Below are 19185 nucleotides of genomic sequence, written 5' to 3' on the forward strand. Positions count from 1 at the left end.
GAATGACCAAACCCACACTGCTCTTAAATAGGCCTTATGCTTTCCACAGAGTGCCATGATGGAATTCCCTATAGGTATACCTTATCTTTCAAGCACTAAGGATGGGGATTTCCCACAAAATAATCTAGAAGAAGCAGAGAAAATGACAATGCATGCCTGAGTGTGCCATCCCTTTTTACAGACCTGTGGTGTTGTATCTGCCCAATAGGCCCAAGAGTGGTTAAACAGGATTGTACTATTCTAAGAAACAGAAGGAGATTTCTGTAGGTATAGAAAACCTATTTGGCTCACTTCAGAGAATTAAATGTTTTTTAAATCACTGTCAATACAAGCTGTATGGAGCAAATCCATTATCATCCACAAAAGAACTCAGAAAAATGTTAAGTGAAATGTGTATAAAATGGGACAAGGGAGGAAAATAGAGGAAGATGTTCCTTCAGTCTAGGCTTAAATGGAAAGACTATTCAGACAGGATTTCTTCTTTCCAAAGGTAAAGGGACCTGATAATCTGGGCCAGATTAGGTTAGTACCATCTGTGGCTCAGATTGGGGTGCAGACACGTACGGTTACAGGCAGAGGAATCTCCAGCAGTGCAATAGTGATGTAGGCTGCCAGTGTGACCTCATCATTCACTCCACCCTGCAGGGAAACACAAAAGTACTTGTTGATCTCACAGAGTGCCACTGGCTTCTCCCTGTGCTACATATCTACATCCTGCAGGGACAAATTCTTCCTGGCTTCTATTTCATGCTGAGTCCTCCAGAAGATGGTGCTGACTTCTTCCTGCTTCCCTGCTCCTTCCCACACCCCAGGTGCTGAAATAACTCTGTTGATGCCAGCATGACTTATGGCCAAGTTCCATCCTGACAAAGCCCATGTGGAGCCAACCAAGCAGACTTGTTACCTTCATGGCATTGTTCAGGAGCGTCCCAGAACTGCGGAAACAGCCATTCTCCTTCTGCTTTTGAGTAAGCCAGATCAAAGCATCCTGGATGTGCTTCTCCTCTATGAAGATATGAGGCCGGGCCTGGGCAAAGGACTTGAGGACAAAGGCTGTGAGCCTGAAAGTGATAGAAGGAGCCAAGACATCCTGAGTAGGCCCTGTATCTGTCAGAGGTCATTGGGCCCATTTAACTCCATCTCCACCTCCATTCCAAACCCCACAATGGCCAAGTACAAGAGAACATTGAGGAATAAGACAGCATGAAAAACAGAAAGGAAAAGTTAGAGGTAAAGTCTTACCAGGTATTTCCAACTTGCCCATAACGTGGCCCAAAGGTGCTGTAAGAACCATCCCGGTGTTTGTACTTCAATTGCCTTTGATACCCTGAAATGAAGAGTGAAAATATATTTCAGTTGCCGCAGTGCTTTTCAAGGAGCCATGCAAGGGAAATGCAGCAGACGCGGGATACGCTGTCTCCCTTGGCTATGGCACAAATGTGACCTGTGCTGCTCAGTATTACGAAGGAAATTCAGGGAAACCCCCAGCTCTGAATATCTCTCTTCCTCTCTACAAAAACACCTGGAAACTGTCTATCTGTGGTCACTGCTGCTCTCTGCTCAAGACTTCAGAAGGAGAGGTAAATGCATCCCAGATGAGAGAAATGGGAGAATTATTCCCAAAGGAGAACTGATTAAAAATGTGAGTCCTACACAGGATAGGAATGCAGAAAACGGGATAATTTTCTTTGGAGGAAATACAATTTTCCTGCAAAAATAACTGAGTCACAGCCACCCTTTGCTAGTTGGCAGATGCCTACCATGTGCATAGGTACTGATGTTGTGTCTGCCATCATGCCCTAGCTAATGTGGTAAAATTCTGCCCTGGTCAAAGGTGAACAATACTTTCTCACCTCAATCCTAAGGAGAATTCAAGATCTACATAAGCAGCTGCCATGATTAATGGTTGTAGTCTGATTTATGTAGTTCATTAACCCTTTCTTATGGAGGGAAATCCTGACTTATTGCCAGCCCTGGACTTTTTCTGTGGACACATTCCTGTTTGGATGCTGTTGTCTCTCACCCTGTGCTTCCAGCTAAGCATAGGATTCCTTCTTACAGATACTGTACTGTACAGCCCTAAGCTGCCAGTATCCTGTTCCCTTCTAGAGACAGCCTCCAACAGATCATCCAGGCCAGTGGCCAACAGTGTCCTCATCCTGTAGCCAAGGGAAGGGATGAACAAAGGCAAAAGCTCACCGCTCACTAAGTATCCAGTGGCCTTGGATTTGATCTCCTCACTCAGCTGCCCTGTCTTGTTCAGATAGTCCAGGATGTAGATGTTGGGTGCAAACAGGACCATGTTCTGCTCCCCACAGCCAAAGGGCATCTGGAGCAGCTGGTGCAGGTTCTGCATGGCAGTGCCCATGATGTCACCTGGGTAATGGGACAATTCACAGTGTAAATTGGCCATTAGACTGAGCACAGCCTGAAGTGGCAGTGTTCCAAAATAGCATGTGACACTTTGAGGAGGTTTCACTTACCTAGCACTGAGAAATATGCTCTGGCTGAGCCATCCACCACAGTCTCTGGGAGAGCCAAGGAGACTGTCTGCGACACTGACTCTTCTGGGATAAAAAGCAGATTAATTTGGTTACAATTCCAGATGTATCTACAATGCATGGGTAGCAGCTATCCATGGTGAGACACCTGAAGAGGGGTTTCCTGACTTCAACAAATCCATTAATCTATTATTTTGTTGATGAAGTTTTCCATCCTGCAAATTTTGTATTGGGCCTGCGACACACTCACACACAGGTTGTCATGGACTTCTACACGGCACCATCAACCACTTTTGACTGACAAATACACCTTTTCCAGCCTATTTTTCTGGCCTTTTCTGCTTTGGTGGGCAGTCCTGGCTTACTGCAGAGTCCAGTTTTTGATTTTACATCTGTTAAATGAAAGGCATTAGAGATAACTGTATCAGATCCCAAATACTCTCTCCTTGCATTGACCTGGTCAGCCTCATTTCCTAAAAGATGTGCTTCTTCTTCTCTAATTGTAGATATTGTGACATCCTCAGCTCTTCTTCCACAGGAAGAATTGTTTTCACTAACAGTTGGATGTACATCCAGTTTGTTCAATTTTATCAGATCCCTAGACATTTCTTCTCAGAGTGGAGCGCTCACAAGTCTTTTATTTCACTTTTGTCTTTAGTTTCTACCTCAGCAAAGGAAGTTTTGGAAAACAAATGGCTCTTACCAGATGCACAAAGCACAGAGTTGTAAGTGGTTTCCACTTCAGTCCCTTCCGGCTTGGGGAAAAGGGCAAAGGGAAAAAAAGCAAAAAAATGAGAAACAACAGCAACAGAGAAAAGGAAAAAATATCAAAAGGAAAAGTAAAAGGCACTCTTTGAAAATTGCCTAGAAATTTTTCTCCTCCATGTGCTTGACTGGGGAAAATCGAGAACTGTAACATACTGGCTAATTACAAGTATGAAATGTAATAAACTTTCCTTTCTTTCTTATTACTGAGAGAACTGCAGCTTCACAGGTTGTGATGGAGATAACATGCAAGGTGATGTTATCAACAGGGATATGGGACCTGGTCATGCAAGTTGCCACTCACTGTGGCCCAGTCTAGCAGAGCTCTCCAGGCTGTGGTGACAGCTGAGTGCCTGGCACATTGGGACAATATGTTTGCAAGAACTTTGACTGATGGCAGCTAGAGCACGCCAATGCACCTACAAGTGACATGCTACAACAATCATAATTCAAATGTGTGCCATGGTCAACTGGTTTATAAGTTCTAGTTTAGTCTTTGAAGTCAGAAAAGAATCCCTTTTTTTTCTGTTGAGATGGGTGAAAATATTTTGCAGAAAACTCAGGAATCAAATGTTTACTAGAAAACTGGTTTTGTCAGAATTTATTTTAGCGAGATCCCTGCACCAATTTTTTCCCCTTTTAATGGGAGACTTCCCATTATTTCACTGGTTCCAGCTTTTGCCAGCTGTTTTTTTCCCCCAGCATGTAAACAATGGTGGTATTGTCTTCACTTTCTCACAATCAGAATCCATTGTCTCTCATTCTTCAGTATGAAAAGACAGAAAAGTATTAAAAGAGCAAGAAAAAACAAAAGAAAAAAAGAAAAAAATTTTTTGATAAACTGTGGCAGAGCTAAATGCTTTTGTTTGAAAAGGCACCATCTTGTTTGTTTCAGTATGTCATTCTGATATGCAACTAAATGAAAAATCCATTTTTGTGTTTGATTTCCAACAGGAAATGAAAATGTACAAACTATAATTGTTTGAAAGATTTTCCTTTCCAGATGAGAAATTTCTGGATGAAAAAAACATCCCTTTTCCTAAAGAGCTCTCAATGAGACTTCGTTTCTCGAGGGGCAGGAAGATGCCCTGGGGCCTCTGGCACCCTCACTTCTCTCTCTCTCTGGGATGCACTGCCTGCTGCAGGGAATATTGCCATCCATGTGCTCAAGACAATGCAGCTTCACCCCAAGCATGTTACACTGTATCCATCCCTGCTAATTAATTGTTCAGCCTTGGATGCTAATCTCCGATTCCATCCTGTCAGGGCTTGCTGTAGATTAATTGCCACATTACAATAACAGGATAGGATGAGCAATCTCTCAGGCACCCTGGCAGAAGTAACTCTAATACTGGTTCAGTAATTTACATTCCCCTGCCATTTGTGAGAAAAGACTTTACAGTGTTCCATCTTCCTGAATCTTCAAAGAACTAAGCAAACAGTCTTTTTCCTGAAGGGGTATGTGAAATTAGGAAAATTTCCTGAAATGTTAAACAGTTGTTCATGTATTATACATTCAAATTCATTTGTAAAAAAAAAAAAAACCAACAAAAAACCAACCAAAAAACCCCAAAACCACACACACACACACACAAAAAGCCTAGCATATAGGACTGTTGTTCCATCATTACATTCCAGTTAGCAAAACATTTCTTGAAGCTATATGAATCCTAGCTCTGCCTTACTGAAAACTGGAATGTCTGCAATGTAAGGAGGACTTATTATGATATAAATTTCCCTATACAACAAGCTGGTGCTTTTTTCTTGCTAATAGCATCACTGGGAATCTTATACTGAGGATTAATTTTATGACAGGCAACTTACCATGTGAAAAACTATGTTTTTATCATTGCAAAACACTGCTTAAGAAGGAAGTGTACAAAAGAATGTAAAAATAAAAGGTTAGTTACACTTTTTTGAACATTCTTAGAGGTGTAATAAAAATAATTCAAAACAGTGATGGTAGTTTTGTTTCGAAATATTTGTAGATTGCAGTGACTGTTCCATATTCCAGAGTACTGGCCATGGGCTGGAGGAGAAGCATAAGCTTTCTGGCTAGTACGCTATTCACAGCCTTTCCCTGGGATTTATTACAGGCAAACACAAGGATTTCTCATTTATCTCTGATATGATGTGTCTCAGAAAAACCCATCATTATTGCTTGCCTTATTATTCCTGTCCCTGCCTGTAATGTAAGACCCTGCTTTGACTGTGAGATGGCAGCATTATGAGTTATGGCCTCTATTGGCCCATGTTAGATTTATCAGTGCTTCTTTTGGAAAAGCTTGAAGAATAAGAGTCCCACAAGCCATTATTGCTGCTCTCACAGTGAAACCAGGAAACCTTTATCACACAGCAGCTCTGGCTGTTACTATTGCTACTTTTCTGTGCCACCAGAAGGAGCAGCCCACGTACCTCCACCAGCAGCTGTCTGATGACCGTGTCCTTCTGCCCTTTCTCAGGGGTCTCCACAATGTAGTTCCCGCAGGGCTGCTGGTTCTGTAGGGCCTCAGTGGTCACTGAGAACTCCACCTGCCCTGGAGGAAACAGGGGTCAGTAAGCCCTGCCAGGCAGAGCCAGGGAAACATGGGTTTGTGTTTGTGCTGGGAACTCAGTGATGCACTACAGAGAAGCTTTTCCAAGAGGAGAACTAAATCTGAGACAGGGTTTTATCTTGACCCAGATGCAGCCTTCCAGTTTACCTCCTTTGTGATGGTCACCCAAGCAGGTGTTAGTCCATCAGCACGAAGAGTAGTGATGGGGAAGGTGTCATAAATCAAATGGTCTTTTTCTGGAAGGCTTCACAGAAAGCAATTTTTGATTAAAAAATTTCAGACCCAAACACATTAAGACATGACATTCTTAGCTCCTCAGCTGGAATGTCTGTGTTCTTTGCATGCCTTAAGGGAATTAGTGATTTCCATGTGCCCTGTAACACATCGTTTGTTTAGGACCTGTAAACACTATACCCACTGTAGTGTCAGCCTCAGGGCTGGACTTCTGATATAGAGAAGATTCTTCCAAACAGGTTTGGAGTCACCTAGCTCCTCACACCAGAGATCTGGTGCCATACACTGCTATCTGATCCCAGTAGATCTTCATGTCATCTGGTCTCTTACCTAGAGATCTTGGTGTTACTGCCCAAGCAACAGTTTTTCTTTCATTGACGCAGATGCAGGAGGATTCCTCCTGTTTCCCCACTGGTACAGCCAGGAAATCAGTAGATTCAGCCAGAGACACACTGACCTGCAAGTTGTACAGAGAGAGGTCATGAGGTCTGGACTTGGAGAGAAGCTGGAGTTATTGCAGAGAATGCAGTGCATAGAAATGGGTAGTGGAGCTAACTATTATGGGTATTGCAGAGCAAGAGCTGCCTGATAGAAGAGGAAATGACTGAAATTTATACAATTGTAGGAGATCAGGGAGGTAAGCGTAGAGAACAGCATCTTTGGAAAGGAAATCGATTCTGGGAAAATGAATAGCACAGACCAGTTGTGCCATGAATTAAAGATCTCCCTCATGATTAGTTAGTGAAGAGATAAAACACCAGCAGTGGGAAAGCTAGTAAGGCAACAAGGAAAAGTAGAATAAGGGAACAAGGAAAAGTGGAATAAAGAGCCTGAAAATAGCAAACAAAATAGGAAATATAGGGACATAAGTAAGCGTGCATTGGAATGACTGTATAAGTGCCCCACCTTGTTAAAGCTTCATTCCTTTTAGAATAAAAATCAGTATTTATAGAAAACTAAGCAGAGGCAATTGAGATTACATACTAATCCCTTCCCAAATTTTCTCTTCTCTTTTTATGTTAGAAAAAAATGCAGCTAAGAATGGTCAAGCTGTATAGATAGCTCTCCTCAGTGTTTTAGGGACAGATGCAACAAATTACAGGAAGTCTGCACATTCTAGTAAATCTTCTGTGAAGTTTTGTGAGATGAGACTAAAGGCTGAACATAAATATCATCCCTGGTGAACCTGGAACTTCCATTTGGGCATGCAGTGATTCTGTGATCTGTGAAGAACCCAGGTTCTCTATTTCTGGAGAACAGTGACATAAATTTGTGATGACAAGGCTGGGAGTCCCAGTAGCAGGGCTTCAGGCTCTGAATCAAATGCAGCTTTCAAAACTTTGACAGGAAAACACATTCCCTCTTCATTGAATACAACAAGGATTTGTACATACATACACCTATATGAAATTACATTTGCAGATCAGTCATCTGGCTGGGAGCACCTGGTTAGAAAGGGCCCACTGCAGTCTCCCCATGGCTGTTAGGCTGAGCAAAGCTGTGAGCATCTCTTACCCTGATGCAGGCAGGCAGGTAGTTGAAAACGGTGGCTTTCAGCGTGAAGGACTCCCCACGCACCACAGAGTAGGGTATGGTGAGCTCGACAAAGAAGGGCTGGAAGGCTCTGAGGGACACTGTCGGGGACAGGCCAAAGCCCGTGTCTGCTGAAGTGCAGAATGCACTGGCTTTCCACTCAGTGATGGTGTCAGGGATGGTCACTTCCAGATCAGCTTTTCCCTCAGAGCTGGTGAGGGACAGAGAACAAGATTTCAGTGGTATTCCGGTGTTCATCTATTCTCCTACTGAGCAACATCTGCTGACAGCAAACCCCTGCCCCCCTGGGATATAGGCACTGGCTTTTGCATGTTCCTCCAAAGCATCCTGTACTTAATGTCCTTAAAAAATCCCTTTGTCTACTAGAAATCCTCCTCTCACTGAAATACCGATACATCCACTGAGGCTTTAACCTAGTCCAAGGTTTTGGCCTAGTGACCACATTCTACATTCTCTTAAACACTTACTTCACTGAAACTATGTCCCAGATCCATGTCTCAGGGAAGTACTTCCGGACAGTCTCCATAGGATTGCCATCAACCATATCTTCTACCATGTCATAACTCAATTCTCCATGCAGATTCATTGCAGAGACTAGCAAGTTTATTCAAGGACAGGAAGAAAGGAAAAGATGTGTCAAATTCCATTCTAAACCAGGACAACTACTTTCCCTCCCAGTAGTTGCTATTCTTAGGTCAAATTTTAAAACTGAAAGAACAGCTTTGACATCTTGGCCATTGGAAACATAAATTTCTCTGTTGCCATCTCAGTATTTAATTTTTCTTAATGTTGCTACTCTTCTTACAGAGATTGGATGGAGTTGAGCATTCTTCTCCCACTGCCACAAAACCTCTCAGTGACAAAAGAATCAGGCATGATGATACGAGGGTATATTTCTATATCAATACAGAATAAAATGTGAAGCTTACTGTCCCCAAATATTACCATGGCACACAGTTTAATAATCTGGTTGAAGAACTGATTGCATTTACACGTGACCAGAAACAGAAGTCACACTTAGCCCTCAATCTAGGAATTTTTTAAAAATGAAAATGGGTCTTAACATCTCTGGCCATCTCACAGTGTTGCATGCTGTTGTGCCTTATGAAAGGCTTTTCCAGCAGGCTTAGAAGACTTTACATCTTCTCAAAGCAGACAGCTGTCTTGAGCCATACTCTGATGACAAATCCTCCATTTCAAACCCAAAGATCTGGTCTCTTATGAGTAGGAGGCTAGAAGCTGTCACTGGACCAAAAGCTACAATTGTTTAATTGGAGCTGGGGTACTGCGCCATAGAAGTCAGTAACTGAAAGTGATATAGGTGAGTTTTTATACAGTCTTTGTAATTTTAAATCTCTTTAAGAAAGCAAGCAAAAGAGGCAATATCATTCACTCTATCTTCACAGTCACTGAACCTGCAGAGAAGTGACACGACCTACCTAGCCCTTTATAGTCATGTAAATGGGTAAACTGGGAACAGAGCCAAATTTATCAGCCCCCAGTCCTAAAATATCAACCCACAGGATTGTACCACCTTCTCATTTGTCTTGGCCCACTTTTACCCTAGTTGTTCCTCCAGCTATTGCTAGAATGTGGCTGCCTAGAAGCAGATGCTCCTTTTTTTGGCTTTCAGAGCTGGACTCAGATCTGATGGGGAAAAAAACCCATTACTTTGTGCTGAAAGACTCCTTTAGTGCCTACAAGCCCTCTGCTGCAGTAGCGGTGGCATGGGAGTCACAAAGCACACACAGTTCTAGCCAGGCACATCTGACTGCCTGGGAAGATACAGGCAGAGGTGAATCAGTTTCATATTTCAGGACTAGGTCCAGAAGGGAGGGATCCTGAATTAGGTCAGCATATCTGAATGCAATCAGATCTGCCTGTGTAATTAATATTCAAAGATTCAAAGAGGGAAGGAAAGAGGCAGGGTGGTAAATATTAGGAGGTTGTGTGGGAGGTAAAACCAAGAAGGTACTAGAACCACTGTAACTCCTTTCCATCATGTGTTCTGGGTAATGCTCGCAGAGTTCAGGCTTATGGATCTTGCTGCTAGTGAAGACTTTTAAGCCCAATTCCTAGTAAACAAAAAGAAAGAAGAACAAAAAATATGCAAAAAAATGGTTTGAAAATAAACTTTACTTAGTATGTCAAGAATGGATGTACCTAAGTCTAGCATTGATCAGAATAACAAAGGCTTGTGTGTAAATTCTGGATAGGCTGGTTTGACACAGATGTGGAGTCTCTATCATGTTATTCTCATACTAAGGCTAAATCCTGGCATGATCAGATGGAAATGTAAGGCCACAGGCCTACCCTGGGGACAGCTGCCTGCGTGAAAATGGCATGTGTGAAATGCACTGGAGGGAGGGTACCCAAAAAACTTTGTGAGGGACACTTTGGGTGCATATGCGTGGATTTGTGGGTTATCAAATTAACTGATACTTTAATAAAGTCATATTTAAATGAGAGAAAGAAAACATGAGTGAATGGGGAGTTTCTAATATTATGGCACTAGAGGTAATTTCTCAGGATTGTTTCCTTATCCAAGCCCATTTGCAGCTGTCTGTACTATGAGGAGACCTTTCAAAGTTTTAATGGTTTAGAGAAGCACTCAGTTACTGTTTATGGGCTAAGTAGATGTGGGGACAGGGCCTGGTTATTTTCTTGCATCCAAACACAAGCAAGTTTACAGAAAATGAGCTTATATTTTTATTAAAAAGCCCTTCAGGGCAGGTGAGAAGAAGAGAGGAGACTGAATTCAAAAAGGGAGCAAAAGAGAAAAATGAAAGGCTGGTGCTTACTTTGAGAATGTCGTAGGCATCCCCTTCGCCATCAGAAGAAATGGGTATGTAAAGAAATCCATTTAATGACAGGTTGTCAAGTGACATGCATGGATTGACATTGTCTTCCTCCAAGTAGTAGTCCCTGAAGCTATAACCCTGGCTTTCCTTCAGTGGGAGAAGTTGATACACCTGGGGAAATGCAAATAACAGAGAACAATGCAGCAGGTCACCTCTTACAGGGACAGACACAACCCAACAATCCACTGGTAAATGCCAGCTTCTGAAAAGCAAGTGTTAGGAATGCAACTGTAAACATACGTAGCCCCATATCTATAGTGCTGTTAGAGAGTACTTGCTTGGTTCTTGTACTTGCCCATTACTAAAAATAGCCAAGACTTACAGAGCTGGGAGAAAGCTCATTTTCAGGCTTCATAAGGAGAACGCTCTTGTCCACTGCACGGAGGGCACACAGGGATCTTGGAGAGGTGTGGAGTTGCAGGTGTGTGTTGGAAGCAGGAAGACCTTCCTTGGGTGCAAAACTCAATCCCACCTGCAAATCCAAAAGGATGTTCAAGCAACCATTTTTCCAGACACTGTTACATTATTATTCTGGCACTTCTAGCTGTGTGAACTGAAATCGGCTGGTATCTAATAGATATTCATCTTTGATCAATACAATTAATAAGGATGATTCTCTTTTTGTTTCTGTCTTGCTCCACTTTTTAAAATTCTCATAGCTTTGTAGCTATGAAATCCTCGGTCAGAGCATTTCATGAACCCATTGTGAATTGTGCCTTCATTCTGGAAATCTAAACTGAGCTGCTGTCCACAAGACACAGGTTGCATAAACCATGACTTGTACTCACTTTATTGGGGAGGCACATTTCAACCTGGAAATCCTGTGAACTGGCGATGACTTCCCCACTGGGTGAAGTGGTGTACACAAGCATCTGTGCCACGGGAGCAATTGCTGCCTCGACAGAGAAGCTCAACCGAAATGTCCCAGAAGCTAACAGAGAGAGCAAAAGGCTATTCAATATGCAAGGGGTTCCAGTATATGCATTTTCCTTCCCCAGATAAAAAAAAAGTCAAGTTCACTCATGAGGAACATTTTTAGTTATCAGGGGCTGGCAAACTGACACATGACTAAAATTTACGGCTGCTACTGAAGACACCTGCATTCATGGACTGATTGTGAATTGACAAAACACATGACTTTAAAGGGTCTCCCTGCCTTCTAGATTCTCCCCGGTTAACATGTGTCATAATTTCTTGATGCTCCCAACCCTTTTTTCCCCCCTCAGTCTCCAAGATCTACCAAAAAATAGTTGAGGCAAAAAAAGTAACATGACTGTTGCAAAGGGTGGCAGCAATCAAGGCTGCAGAATGGCTGAAAGAATAACTTCTGAAGGTTACAGCTAAACAAGCACTTGTCTGGAACACCAAACTGTTGCTCCAAACACAGTATAAAATGCCCCTCTGTGCTGGAAAACTCTCTCAGGGCCTGAGCTTTATGTCACAATGTACACAAGGTGACAGAACATCCCTTGGTACCAGCTCAGGTGGGAGTTCAGTCACTGCTCCTAGTGAGGATACAGAACTTTGTACAGCACACGAGATCTTTTACTGCCATAACCTGTTTATATCCACTGCAGTGCAACTCCTTCTCACAGACTTACAAAATTTCTCCCTCTTTTCATTTTCAAAAGACATTTAAAGTTGCATCCCAGCCTGTCTCTGGTACTGAAATGTGTAATCCTTGGACATTTATGTGAATAAATTTAAATGTGTTGATTAGAATATAGGTATGCATGTGTTTGCACGCTTACAAGGCAGGAATAATTAAAAAAAAATAGGGGAAATGAGAGAGACAAAGAAATGGAGGCCGGCTCTTCCTGCTTGTTGAGTCTCGCAACACTGGTAAGCATCCACAATCAGAATAGGGTGGAATGGCTATCAGAAAGTGCTGGTTTTAGAAAATGGCCAAAACATTATACTTATTTTTGGTTGAATTTTCTGACATTTTCTCATTAAAAAATAGCGCCTGCTGGAACTCAGAGAAAACAAAACTAACCAAAGCCACTTCATCTAAAAAGGCTTAATTTTGAAAATTCAAACATTACATGCAAAGTTTGAACAAAATGTTAAATTTAGTGTTTGAATTGAAGTAATTTATCTACATGCCCTCTGCCCCAAATTACCATCAGAGATGCTAAAAAAGCATAGATCTGCTCACCATCTCCAGCATTCACATTCAGATCATGGGTGCCAGCCAATACGATTTGTCCCTTGGCCATCACCTGTGTAACAATCAGAAATCTGCCTGGAATTGTTGTTTCCAGTGTTGAAAGGAGAAGGAGTGTTTGCTGGGTTAATTGTAAGAGTGTGAGCAACACCAAGAAGATGCTAAACAACTGCCAGGCTGGAATTTACTGGGTCTTTGGATAGAGAAATATTTGCTCCTAGGAGGACCACACTGATTATATGTATCTTTGTTTTCGTATATTTGGCATGTATAGATCAGGTTCAAATGCATTTTGCCTCTAACGACACATAACGCTGGGAGTCATCTGCACATTTCTAACAATTTGGAACAGACTGGAGGTCAGAAAGTCTCCTCATTCCTCTCTCAGTTGCATTGTGAAACAGTATGAAGAAAAATTTCACCAGGATTAGTTTTATAACTGCACCAAGTTGGGACAGAAGACCACAGGATGCAAAGAATAAGAGCTTGAACAAAGTACCTGAAGTCAGGCACAGTAAGCAATAGCCTAAATTCTTCCTGTAATTCCCTCATTTCTAGAAAAAGATTCCTTTTGCACAGTCAAAAATGCTTTTTATTCGGTCACTTTTGATGTGGAATATTTATTCCATAGCACCATACTTGAATTTCAAGATGTGGGATCCACATCTGTAAAAATGGAAATTCTCTCGCTGTTTGTTTACCCACTGTGTGTACATACTTGAAATCAATTTTCCCAGGCAACTGGGATAAACAGGTATCTTGTCCTTCCATGAATTATTATAAGTCATGAAAATAAGCACATAGACATCTCTAGCATAGGTTTCTATTTTCTTTTTTGAATATCAGGCTAAGTCCCCTGATGTTCTGTGCAGTCCACCAGAACTGAATTGTCTGTTCTACTGATATTTTTATTGTTCTCCAAAGCTACTCTTGTCTTCTCTGCTACTGTAATTAAGTGGGATAACCAGAAAAACAAATTTAGGGAGAAAGACATTCTATTTGGATATTCATTGGAATCTTCCTGTTCTCTCAAGAGAGACTGACATGTCATTGTTTGGTAACAGTTCAATTAGTCTCTCTTATCTGATCCCCAAAATGAACAAATTCATTGTTCTTAATACCAGCATGTTGCAGTCTGTTCCAATTAATGTGGTCTCCCAAAATTCTGCACGCAGAAGACAGAGAAAAGAGAAAGATTAACGAAGTGTATTTAGATTGCACTGTTGCAGGCCATGGTTTCCATTTCAAATGCTCTCCATCATTACTGGCCATCTAGCAGTGCTCTGGTTGCTCATCATGGAACATAGCTGGAGGTCACATAGTACTTTCTGTGGCTGTAGATCAAAGTAACCCCAAATATGTCTTACCAAATAAGAAATGACAATTTTCTTCTGCTCCCCTATGGCCTCTGGTGTGAAGATATAGTGGACCTGGACCTCTGCTGAGGCGCCACAACTTAGCGTCTCTGGCTTTGGCTCAATTTTGAGGAAGCTCTTACTGAGCGAGTAAGAGCGAGTTACTCTGCGCGTGGTATGCTCATAGGATGGCGTCACCCAGTCGCTGTCATAACAGTTCAGTTCAGGTTTATGATCTGCCTGAGAAGGAAGAATAAAAGGTTCATAGCCAAACAAAATCAGGTATAAAGTCACATAAAAGTCCACAGAAAAACTCTGGATATGTTCTGTACTTCACATGCTTAGCAGGTTGTGGATAACATGCAGAGAAGACACAGAGAAGTGAGATGATCCACCAAGAAACTCGCCTTACTTTCCAATTGTCAGAAAAGACTGATAATCCATGGGCAGACATTTTCCCTGTTGAAGAGAAAGACAGAGGCTTACCCCTGTCTCTGCCACTCACTCGGATTTCCAGGGAGAGTTCTGTGAAGCTGGTAGTGTCTATGGAAAACCAGGATTGTCCCTGCTCATCTGTAGTGTAATTCCCTTTGTGTTTGTTTCCACCCACAGTAATCGTGATGGTTTCATTGGCAAGTGGAGTATCAGTGCCATCGACCAGTTTCACCTAATAAAGCAATAACAAACTTCAGGTTTTAGACTAGCAACAAAAAGCAATTGACAAGTAATATATCCTCTTCCCTCTTTTCCTCCTTGACAGGCAGGATATTTCTTGATAGAGAAGAACAAAGGAAAAGAATGGGGAAATGTGTGAGGCATGTCCTGAGTCATCTGAGGGCACAACTGAGAAAATTCTCAGCAAAATAACCCAGTCAGCCCATGGAAATTATCTACTAAGATCCTCATTTCCTCAGTAGTTTTAACTCCCCCAGCCAGCTTCTTTTGGGATCTCCACCACAGATCACCTGCCTCTTGAACCATGTAACCCACACACCCCACTACTCCATCTGATGGGATTGTGCCCTTGTGTGTTAGCTGTGCCATTCATTGCCCAGGGTCTCAGAAGTTCCCTACCGTCCCAAAGAGTGGGATTCCTGGTTTGTACACATAGTCCAACAAGTCAAAGGTGATTTTGCTCATGGTGGAAGTGATACCACAGGAGCCTGTTCCAGTCATCTCTATTCCTGAGACAGAGCACAGTAAAGAGGGATTATTAATGAATTTCTAGTCATGTTACTCCACATTCCTTGTGTTTGCCCATTGCTCCTGTTATGCCTGCCTTCACTTTGCCTTCTTCGTGTCCTACGTACCTGTGCCATCTTCTGTGATTTTGCCTTGTACCTCAATGCTCATCTCATATCCCTTACGCAGGAGCTGAAACACCTTGGTCCTCACCACACCAGAAACACACCCACGAGCATCTGCCTAAGCGAGGGATTGGAGAGAAAATTGAAACTCTGTGAAAAAAGTTTGTACATTGAGGAATGAGAATAGATACCCCAGACCCAACATGCTTGACTTCGGTTCATGAAATTGCAGAATTTCTTCAAGGGTTGTCTCCAAGAACTTGTGTTCAGCCTGTTTCCTAGAGTTTCATCCACATATTTTCTGTGTTCTGTGAGGTACTTGACACACAGTTTTCTAAGGACCACACTGGTTTCCTTGTTAATTCCCTCCTGCCTTAGTTGTGTTTTTCTTCCTGTTTCTTCCATTGTCTTCTCTCTTCATCTTGTTGCTCTTCCTCCTGTATTTGACCCATATACAATACCACTTCATCTTTATTCCTTGTTCTCTATACAGCCTTCTTTTTTTCTCATATTTGCTCCTTGCGTACAGTCAGTCCCTCTCACAGCTAGAAAATTCCTTTAAAGATTATTTTCTCAGTTTGTGGAACAATAGCAAAGACCTCATGGCTGGCATGTCAAGGTTTGTCACTGGTTTCAATGGGGTCAGGTTTTCATCATCAGTTCTGTTTTCAGCTAAATGATCCCTCTGTTAAGAACTCCTTCCTCTGAGATTCTCTGCTTTTCCCTGGAGAGAATGCTATCTCTGATGCCCTACTCTCTCCTAACATATTTGATCTTTCTTGAGACAACATTGCCCATTAACCTTCAGAAAAGCCACTATATTTTGATCTTAGGACTCACCCGCCTAGTGAATTCTTCACACACAGATTCTGTTTCTTTTCCGTAACAACTTGAAGCAGACTGGGAAAATTTCCGGCATACTCGGACATTCACCAAACCAGGAACAGGCTTCCCATAGGTGTACCTAATCACAGTGTGTTAAACAATGTATCAGATAGGGAGACAATCAGTACAGTCACACTCAGACACATCTCCTTAAAGACCTCTGTGGATGATTTCCTAATACTTCTTAAAGGATGACTGATCTGGCATTTTAATGATTTCCATCACTTCCATAGTGAGATTCTTCCATCATCCATGGAAGATACATTCATCCTGTTCTAGATGGGACCTCTCTGCAGAAAAAGGTTGACTTTAGAAAATTATTTCAATCAGGAGCATTTGTGTATTACAAATTGCTCAGGATTCAATGAAGAAATGGGAAGACAACCAGGTACTCAGAAGGAACAATTTATGAGTTAAAAATGAGAACACTGGTTTGGCATCACCAATTTAAATGATGTCTGATCTGACATCTTGGAGTATTTGAGGGTTCAGCATTGGCAGAGAAGCTCTAACTGAAGAAATTAAAGACAGAAAGAGAAAATGTGAAATAAACTGTGAAGAGAAAGATGCAGATTTGTTCAACATAATCTTTTAAGGAACACAAGGAAGACCCTTCACTTTGACTGTTCAGGCCAAGCAGCAGGTTCAGGGCTGACAGAATGAGATAAGTGTTTGCTATATGCCTGGGAAAAGTTTAAAAACCCTCCCCGAGCACTTGTTTTGGTCCTCAGCAAAAAGGACCAAGAGTGAAGGATAAGCAGCAGAGATTTATTTGAGCTCTGTGACTCACAGACCACAGACAGACACTGGAAGCTCGTTGTCCTTAATAGTGATCATCTTTGGGACCTTCACCAGGACCTCGAACCTGGGCAGCACTAGATGGAAGAGAGAAAGTCTGGTATGAGAAGAGTGAATAGGAGCTGTGCACTACACAGCAACCCAAGCATAGAGCCAGGATCATTTTCATATGAACCTCTCTCTGGTCTTCAGTATGGATCTCTACCCCTTCCATAGGTTTTCTCAGCCTTCACCACTGTTTGGGTTCAAAGGCAATTAAGGAAGCTTGTAGTCCTTACCTTGCCTTATTGGCAGCAGAGGCTTTTGTGGCACCAGACAGCTGAGCAGATCACTCACAGTGTCCATTCACAAGGACACACTGGTCCTGTGTGGTGTCTTCACAATGCATAATTTGCAGGTGGGACTCGGAGCAGCCCATTCATCACCTTTGTAATTTACCACATTGAAATGCCCCAAATCATTGGTTTTCTTGGCTCATTCTTACTGTTCTGGAGATCCAGAGCTGCTCCTAGGCTCACTAAGATGCACAGACTCTCAGATCTATATTTTCAAGTGCAAAAGGCAGAACTAAAGCCCAATGTAAGGGGGCACAAGTAAAATACATATTTTGCTCCTGACCATTAAGTTACATCCCTCTTCCCATATTGCATCCTGTAGCCCTACACCTCCAACTCCTCATGCCCAGGGCTGGACTGTAACATGTAATGTCCTGCTTCCAGGTGGTGCAGCTGAGGGCTTTTTTCACAGCACAAGGAAATAACAGCAGAGTGGGTGCACATCCAGGAAATGGAAAATAACCCTGAGTTATACAGTTTAGACATAGATTTGCCTCTAAGATGGGAGTCACGGCTCAATGTTTCAACCCCAGGGTGCATTTTCTCAAAAGACTGTAAGAGAAATAGCAATAGGAGAGATTCATATGAAAAAGACTAAAGGACAAAGGAAAGAAAAATCAGGTTAGGAGCAGACTAACAACGGAACTTAACATCTTTGATTTTGTGAGGCATTCAGAATGTCTTTGTGGGAGGAGGAACAGGCCATCTGTCACCATGACAGATTGAAGCCTATAGCCTGATTTGTGGTGAAATAATTTACCATGCCTGACTTGAAGCCAAATAAGGCATCTCCCATAGACTTCAATGGCAATCTATGGGCTGCATATTCCAGAAACAGCAGGTCCTGATCAATGGATCTGCTGTTTCTGGAATAAACATCTGATCTTCATGCAGAGTCAGTGGAGAGACTGGGAGTGTGAAGCACTGGCCAATCAACCTTCTCAAATGTGCACTACAGTTAGAATACACATCTACAATCACCCAAGAAGCTCTGTTAGAGAGTTGAGGGGTAAAAGGCTCCCTGCAGCAGCACAGTTCTCCGTACTCAGTCTCTCCTAGCAGTCTTTTTTGTAACATTCATGGGTTGTTCTTCAATCACAAGTTTTCTACCAAACATATTTTCTAAGCTTTCACAGAACCGAGGAAGAGCAAAAATAGAGAGGGCTGCAAATGGAGAAAGAGCCTTATGTAGATGATGAGAGAAGCAAACTAAAGCCACCAAAATATTGTCATCTCTTATCTCATATCTAGTGCTACTTGCAACAAGCTGCTGGACTGGAATCAACTGAGACAAAGCCGGCTGAAATTGGTGCCACAAGCCATACACAGGAATTCTGGCATGTCCTGTGCTCCCCAGTGCACTTTGAGCAAATACAAGTTTGGGCAGGTTGTAGAGATGTCGTAAAGTCAGCAATCACTTCTGATACTTAGTGCTTTCTGGCTCAGCCCCTATGAACTCCATTGCCTGTTATATTCTATGTTCTTCCCAGGAAATTCCAATTTGAGCGGCCACAGTAAAAGGCATTACTGTCAAATTCCTCTCCTTACCAAATTCCTCCACACTGAAGGAGTGCTCCACATGGGATGAGAAGCTCTTCTGCACAACTATTTTGTAGAAGCCTTGGATGGGATCCGAGGTGAGGGGGAAGGAGAGCTGTGTAAAGCCTGTTTCTAGTTCCACCCCTTGCCACTGGTACACACGGTTCCTCTGGGGATCCTGCAGGTGAGGGCAACAGTGTCACAAGACAGTACAGGAGAGTGGCAGGGACAGAGCAGTGCAGTGCCCAGTGCATGCACATTCCAGCTGGGAAATACTTATCTGTAATTATTCAACAATCTATGAGGTTCTGAAAGTACTTACCTGCCAA

At 42.4% G+C, this 19185-nt stretch overlaps 1 protein-coding gene across 3 annotated transcripts in view; it reads right to left on the bottom strand.

Moving 5' to 3' along the window:
• Positions 1–19185, bottom strand: part of LOC119700053 (alpha-2-macroglobulin-like) — a 36801-nt gene that overhangs the window by 8443 nt on the left and 9173 nt on the right. Inside the window, exons 6-27 of one of the 3 annotated variants that reach the window (XM_038134345.1) lie at positions 18866–19034; positions 16975–17059; positions 16140–16263; positions 15303–15417; positions 15067–15176; positions 14498–14659; positions 14005–14232; positions 12629–12692; positions 11259–11401; positions 10793–10942; positions 10411–10581; positions 9585–9684; positions 8077–8203; positions 7571–7799; positions 6386–6512; positions 5682–5803; positions 3205–3256; positions 2484–2567; positions 2200–2376; positions 1243–1327; positions 905–1061; positions 565–639 (exon numbers count right to left, since the gene is read on the bottom strand). In XM_038134345.1, the coding sequence (XP_037990273.1) occupies positions 565–639; positions 905–1061; positions 1243–1327; positions 2200–2376; positions 2484–2567; positions 3205–3256; positions 5682–5803; positions 6386–6512; positions 7571–7799; positions 8077–8203; positions 9585–9684; positions 10411–10581; positions 10793–10942; positions 11259–11401; positions 12629–12692; positions 14005–14232; positions 14498–14659; positions 15067–15176; positions 15303–15417; positions 16140–16263; positions 16975–17059; positions 18866–19034 (2856 nt within the window). The remainder of the gene's footprint in view (positions 1–564; positions 640–904; positions 1062–1242; positions 1328–2199; positions 2377–2483; positions 2568–3204; positions 3257–5681; positions 5804–6385; positions 6513–7570; positions 7800–8076; positions 8204–9584; positions 9685–10410; positions 10582–10792; positions 10943–11258; positions 11402–12628; positions 12693–14004; positions 14233–14497; positions 14660–15066; positions 15177–15302; positions 15418–16139; positions 16264–16974; positions 17060–18865; positions 19035–19185) is intronic. The other 2 variants (XM_038134337.1, XM_038134327.1) reach the window with 2 other exon arrangements.

This window comes from Motacilla alba, chromosome 1, assembly GCF_015832195.1.
Source record: "Motacilla alba alba isolate MOTALB_02 chromosome 1, Motacilla_alba_V1.0_pri, whole genome shotgun sequence".
In the NCBI taxonomy this organism is placed as follows: Eukaryota; Metazoa; Chordata; class Aves; order Passeriformes; family Motacillidae; genus Motacilla; species Motacilla alba.